This window comes from Podarcis vaucheri (assembly GCF_965113315.1).
Source record: "Podarcis vaucheri genome assembly, chromosome: 2".
NCBI lineage: Eukaryota > Metazoa > Chordata > Lepidosauria > Squamata > Lacertidae > Podarcis > Podarcis vaucheri.
Window position 1 is genome coordinate 60363908 of NC_138760.1, and position 7403 is coordinate 60371310.

General features: G+C 40.8%; 1 protein-coding gene across 1 annotated transcript; it reads right to left on the reverse strand.

Moving 5' to 3' along the window:
* Positions 1-375: 375 nt before the first annotated feature.
* On the reverse strand, positions 376-1994 carry LEAP2 (liver enriched antimicrobial peptide 2). Its single transcript, XM_082213719.1, has 3 exons — positions 1836-1994; positions 1120-1256; positions 376-509 (listed from the first exon to the last, which is right to left on the reverse strand). Exons 1-3 carry the CDS (start codon positions 1893-1895, stop codon positions 473-475), a joined length of 234 nt encoding a protein of 77 aa, XP_082069845.1. The 5' UTR covers positions 1896-1994; the 3' UTR covers positions 376-472.
* Positions 1995-7403: the final 5409 nt, after the last annotated feature.

Genomic DNA, 7403 nt, shown 5'->3' on the forward strand with positions numbered 1-7403 from the left:
TATGCTTTTTTTGATTTACCAGCGTTGAATAATTGCTTGAGGATTTAATGGGGGAAACCTATATCATTCCCTTAGCTCCTGTAGAATGGTAAAGGTCCATAGTTGCAGCTTTGCTCAGAGTACTTCCAGGGTATCTTCCCAGACTGGCTTTCCCTTTTAGCTGGCATATAAGGCACATAGCAAAGTGTGTTTGCTTAACAGCTATTTAATGTCTTGCATAGAAAAACATGATAAACAGTACAAAAAATAAGATCGGTTTAAACTACTTTAGCTTCCTCTAAAAGACTGATGATGGAAAGATGTAGCCTAAATTAAAATGTGCTTCTGACACATTGAAGTCCTTTGTAGCTGTCCATACAACAGAAGCTTTCATTGAAAATCTTTAACCACATGATCTCAGGAGAGGTGATAATAAATAAACAGGGAGGAGCATTATCCAAAGCAGCAGCAGTTTCTTCACCTTAGTGAACAATCACTCCTGCGATACTCTTATAGAACAGTGTTTGTTTCTGAAAAAGAAAAAAGCAATATACAGAGAGGAATTAATATACTTTAATACAGCTCTGTAATATGAAAGCAAAGTTAAATGTGATGGTTTTTATTTTTAAAAAACTGATCGGTGTCTGGTATTCGTCTTAAGGGGGAGAGCAAATTGTGTCACCAGCAAACATTTCATTAGCACAGAGTAATTTTGTTTTTAGAACAGCACGCCAAAAATAATTTTTTTCTTTTAGTTTTTGGTGCTCAGTTGATGTATATTTTCAGAGAATAGTCTAATGACTAGCATAAATATAAATAGCTTTATTGATTAGTCTGTGTTTTACTGTCTTGTTCCTAAACTATTTTCACAGTTGACATCTCTATGGTAATTCATCTGGCAATATTTAAAATGTTCCTGATAATCTAGACTGTATTAAAGGCTCAGTGTAGTTTAAAGTTTATTCATTTTAAAATGGGACCACCTAGATTTGCAATTCCTATCATTCTGGATTTATATATATATATTGCGGGATTTGGAAGCTCAAAGAGTCACGTATGTTCCTCATTTCTGTTCAGGATGACTCAGATGGCTGCCCCTGGCATCATGGGATTCATTTCAAGGAGTGAGATAGAAATTACCTGCATAGTCTTGTGGCACATTCACTGTTATCCCTGCATGCTGCTCCAAGTGGTCTTGAGATCCCTCTCCAGAAGGGTGTCATTCTCTTTGGTCTTAATAGCTGAGAGTTTTGTGGATGCAGAGAGGCACAGTGTGTCTGAAACAGAATTGTAGGCAGCTGTTAGATATTTTGTTGAGGTCCATTTAGCTATTTAGCCCTTCTGATTCTCTGCAGAATTTGACTGAAGTCTGACATTTCTATATGGAAGCTATTGTTTATTGCTGTTTCTGCACAACCATTCTCCAGACCAGTAGGAATTTCAAAACCTAACACTTCATACATCCAAAAATACACAACTCACTGGAGTCCCTAAGTACACCGTTTTACTTTCTCTCCAGTACAAGTTACATTCATTTCTATGGGACAAAAGTAGAGGGGGCTCTGTTGCAGTAAAGGCAAAACAGGCCTTTGCCTGGCCTAGTTAACACACACAACCTGTGTGGCAGCACAACATGTCTGCTCCAAAGTCCTTGCAATAGCCAAACCCTCCTTCCAAACACACATGGCATAATGATGAGCGGAATGCTAATAACAGCTAGCTGTCTTGATACGGCTGGTAATACTGGTCTCTGTTAACTTGGCATAGCCAAGCATAAAGACACCTGAAATGCATGCCATGCAAATAAGCTAGCATCTCCCTCCACTTTGGAATTGAAATACCCGAAGTGTTCTCACCTGAGACAGCAGGACTGAACAAGCGAAGATGACTGCCACAACTTTCAAACACTGCATCATCTTTGGATAGCTGTCCTATGACAATCTGTTTCCCAAATGATGTTAAGTCTCTTTCAGACATACTTGTCCAGCTGTTCTGCTTGGACTTTTATAGATGCAAATGGGCATTGCATCAGCTTATTAAAGGAGCAAAGATCACCCCGAGAGGCAAAGGGATTTCATAAGTTAATGTCTACTAAACTGATAGTCCAAGGTCTGTCCTGGAGGCTAAATATATTTACTTTTCCAGCACTTGTACTTTGATCGATGTATCAAACATGCCAACAGCTCCTTTTTTTAAACCTAGATCTCATCCAATGTTTCACGGTGTGCCTGCAAAAGGGTCAATGGTCAGAGCAGAAAGCTTTTTTTACGCAGAGTTTCTTGGAGTTAATTGAAAAGAAGTGGGGTGATGGTAAGAGAGAGAGGATCCAAGCAATTTGGTTTTACCAGAGGGTGGTGTCTTTTTGCAGGCTCTGGATGCCCATCCAAAGGGCTACAGCCCTTTTTTAAAAAAAATGAATAATTTTTTTATTTGATTTTCAAAAATATAAACCTACAATGCCTGAATATGGAATAACTTCTGAATATGTAGCAACACACTGCAACAAACCTCTTCTAGCAGAGCATCTAGAGCAGGGTTTTCCAAACTTGGGTCTCCAGCTGTTTTGGGATTACAGTTCTTATCATTGCTGACCACTGGTCCTGCTAGCTATGATGGGATGATGGGAGTTGTAGCCCAAAAACAACTGGAGACCCAAGGTTGGGAAACCTTAACCTAGAGGCATAGCACAGTGGTGAAGGGAATGAATCCCTGGTTGGAAATCTCCAACCATTAACTCATTAGAAGTAGCCCAAGACAAGCCATTGTCTCTCATCTCAGCCCCCTCTCTCTGCCTGGAAAATGGAGATAAGATCAAACTGCCTTATCTGCTAGAGCTGCAAAACCTGGAATCATTGCATTTGTGGCAAGGCCCTTCCTTGCAGCCCTGATTCTTCCCCGCAAATCAATTTTCCAGACCAGGCAGTGGGAGTGTGCAGAGTCAAGTACAGATGAAGGGCTCTTCCATCGCCACCACCTTTTTAGTACCCCACCAAAGACTTTTCAGTAAGCTTAGCTGTCATGGAATAAGAGGTCCTCTTGTGGATCAGGTATTGGTGAAGTAACAAGAAGCAGAGAGTAGGAATAAACGGGCAGTTCCCCAGTGGAGGGATGTAGACAGCAGAGTCCCCCAATTATCAGTTTTGAGGCCTGTGCTTTTTATTTGTTCACAACTGATATGAAGTTAGTGAAGTAGTCAAGTTTGCTGCTGATACTTAACTGTTCAAGGTGGGCTTTTTAAAGGGATTGTGAAGAGCTGCAGAAGGATTTCTCCTGAATGAATCGGCAGTAAAATGGCAAATGCAGTTCATTGTAAACAACTGTAAAGTGATGCATATCTGGGCAAAAAACCCTAATTGCATATATTGCACCCATATACATACTGCATATATGCTCATGGGGTCTCTCATACAATATATTTACTATGAATAAGCAACAATATGTCTAACTTTACCCACTCAGGCGCTCCAAAAGATGCCAAAAATGCCTAGCCACATTTTCAGTGGTTTGGGTGTAGTTAAGTTCCACTTAACTGCAAACGTTCACAAACATTTAATGTTTCACTTCCCCTATGACCCCTGCCTCATCCCCCAAAATCGCAAGCTCCGACTCCAGCATTGTGTCCACTCTGTTTCATGTGTTCTGTCCATGAGTTTCCAAGTATGGTTATTAATTAAATCTCTAGGAAGCTAATCTTGGCTTGTTTGAAAATACTGTAGATAGAAATAGTGCTGTCCCTTGGCAAATAGGACTCCCAAGTGCAACACACTGGCTGAACATTTTCAGGGAAGAAAACACAGCAAAGCTTTATTTGGTGTTGCTTTATCCAAACTATTCATCCAGACTTTCTAAATGAAGCTTTTTTAGCCACCACAGGTGGTGGTAGTGGATAGGTCTGTAGGATTTGTCTATTCAGGGTGAGGCAGGGGTGAGCAATGTCCCCCCAGTTTTCTTACTTTTTGAAAACTCACTCTCTGCTCCACAGTGCATACTGAAGCTTCTAAAGATTCATATGTGGCTCTTTAATTTTTGGTAACTTAGTTCTAACAAAGATAAACCGTTTTTGGGTCTCACTTGGGCTTGAGGGCTTGAACCCTCTTTCTGAAAGACAAGAATTCTGGTGAGAGTACACACACAGCAATTGTGTCAAGTGCAAAAGTACTGGGACAGTACCGCCTCCTGAATAGACAAGTGATGGTGAAACTGTATTAAGTTCAGGAAATTATACTTAGCAAGTTCTAAAAGAGTCCCTGTCAGTTTCAGTTCCTTATCTTTGAAATGGGATTGGTGGAAACCCAACAGGGTTGATTCAAGAAATAACCAAGATAAAAACTAAAAATAATGCTATTCCTGTAACTTGTTTTAACTGTTTTATAATACTGAATTTTAAGTTGCTATAGCCCACCCAGGGACCTGCTGGTAAAAGACAGGTAATAAATGTACTAATGATGTCAACAACATATGAAGGGAGGAAGACCTTTCATTGCCTACAGACAGCCACCCAATCTTAAACAACTCCTAACCCACAATAATACTACAACCAGACTTAACACGGACACTGGCACCAGAGCCTGCAATAAACCCAGATGCCAACTTTGCTGCCACATACACCCGGACAACACCATTACTGGCCCCAACAACATCACACATACCATCTCGGGACTATTCAATTGCTCATCGTCTAACATTGTGTATGCCATCAAATGCCAACAGTGTCCTTCAGCTCTCTATATTGGACAAACAGGCCAAACCTTACGCCAAAGAATAAACGGACATAAATCTGACATCAAGAATCACAAAACAGAGAAACCAGTAGGAGAACTCTTCAATCTCCCAGGACATTCTATACAAGATCTCAAAGTAGCTGTTTTACTACAAAGGAAATTCAGAAATAGACTGGAAAGAGAAGCTGCTGAATTGCAACTCATTACCAAACTTAAAACCATGGAGAGACCTGGTTTGAACAAAGACATTGGATTCTTATCCCATTATACATGACTAAGCCATTTCTCACCTTCTCACCCCTTGCCTTTTCCTGTAAGACCTATTACAGTCGTTAAGAGTTGTCAACAGGCTCATCTCAGCTATCTGCCTATCTCCTATTCCCACCACCCTTCTGAGTAATACCCCTCCCCACCTTCTCACTATATAGAAGGATCTGGCAACTTCTGTTTCAGTGTATCTGAAGAAGTGTGCATGCACACGAAAGCTCATACCAAGAACTAACTTAGTTGGTCTTTAAGGTGCTACTGGAAGGAATTTTTTAATTTTGACTATGGCAGACCAACACGGCTACCTATCTGTAACATATGAAGAGTTATCTTTTGTATACCTCGGGTTAAGTACTTAATTCGTTCCAGAGGTCCGTTCTTAACCTGAAACTATTAACCTGAAGCACCACTTTAGCTAATGGGGCCTGCCACGCTGCTGGAGCACGATTTCTGTTCTCATACTGAAGCAAAGTTTTAACCTGAAACACTATTTCTGGGTTAGCGGAGTCTGTAACCTGAAGCGTATGTAATCTGAAGCGTATGTAACCCGAGGTACCACTGTATAACACTTCATATGTTGTTGACATTATTATTGTTACATTATTTACCTGTCTTTTTTAAAAAAACAAACCCTACTACTGGACTTTTTAAAAAAGCAAGTCTGCAGTTGGAGTTGATAAAAATAACACTCAAACAAATCTTTCAAACAATGAAACAAAATAGTATTTTAAAAATATTTACTGGCTTTAGAACAGAATGTATGGGTTTGGAGTTAAATTGCATAATTTTTTGTTCCTGTACTAGTACACAGTACGATGTGCAACGTGTGCAAAAATAACAAAGACTTTGGTGCAAATGTATCTGGGTGGAACTTGCACTGTGCGACTTAACCTCTGAGCAAACATGCATAGGATTGCAGATTCAGCCACACTTAAACCCCCCACTTTTGTGTTTCTGAAGTATACACAGCCAATATCTATGTACGCTACACACACACACTTAAAATCCATAAATAATTACCTGGGGCAAATATCAAAAGCAAGAAACATAATTTGCTCCCATTCCTAAATGCGAATGCAATATTGTACAGCTAATATAAAACAGGGAATACTTTTTGTACTCTAGTGTCCAAAACTCAAGGTGGTACATAAAGAATACACTTTGTAACTTGTAATATCAAAATCTGAATGGATGAATCTTAGCTTTGCAGCATGGGCTAAAAAGCCTTGCAAGCTCATCTGTAAAACGGGTTTTTTTACTGCTCTCTTCATTATTATTTTCCTGATGTGGTCGCAATAAGGGTGTGTGCGCACCTGTCTCCACAAACCATTTGTCATGTCTTCCTTTCACCTCAGCAGTGAAATCTCCCAGGCAAGCAGGATAAAAAGGAGATGTACCTTTTCTGCTCTCCTAGCAGCAGGTTTTTAGGGAGAGTATTAAATTACCTCCCATGCATTCTGTTAAGCAAAATCTCACAGGGCTGAACCTACAATGAGGCACAGTGAAGCAACAGCCCGAGGTGACTGATGCTGTGGGCTAGCAGCCCTCGAGCTGTTCCTCCTGTGCCCCCTGGCCGGTTTGTCACACAACCACTACACTTCAAGGTGTGGTGGGGAATTCCATCCTATTGCTAGTGTTGAAGATTCAGCTGCCAGTCTGATCAACTTCTGCATTTTAAAGGGGGAGGCGCCATTTTGTCCTTTTCCTCAGACAGCAAACTCAACCCAGTTTTAAAACGGAGAGGTTATCGGTTTCCTGGAATTACTCAGGAGAGAGATACTGAACAGTGCCAAGTGAGTGCTTAATTTAGATAAGATAACGCCACGTCACAGCCAGATTCCGCCACAACCTGTTCTTTGCCACTGGTGTCCCCATTCAGCTGGGGTCAGCCAGGCACTGCTTCAGCGTTCTCCCGACATGCAGCTCACTGCCTGTTTGCTCCCTTTCAGACCTGTTTTATTTTAACTTGTCCTTCGCACCCCCCACAGCAGCATTCAAGGTTTCTTTTTCAACTTGAGCCCCTCCTTCTCAACTTTCTGTGCCCTCATCTAGCCACGCAGCAGCCATTTATTCGGTGGGTGAGCATACACAATACTTCACATACATCAGCCCATTGCTATAGATAATGTTTTGTGTAAAATACTATTTTGGCAGAACTGACAGCTCTCTCTCTCTCTCTCTCTCTCTCTCTCTCTGCCCTCTCTTGTTCCCTTGCCTGTTCAATTGACTGGGCTTCAGATGTATTTCACCCCAATTTGAACAGAGTGTGGAAACAACCACAGAAATAAATATATTTCAAATATTTGGGCATTTATTTTGTGACTGGCAAATAAAAGCTGAGGAATCCAGTATATAAGATTCAAAGCATCCCTTCCTCCAGAGCATTCCAGCATTTCTGTGAAAGCGATGGTGGAAATTTGACCAATGCTGATCAGT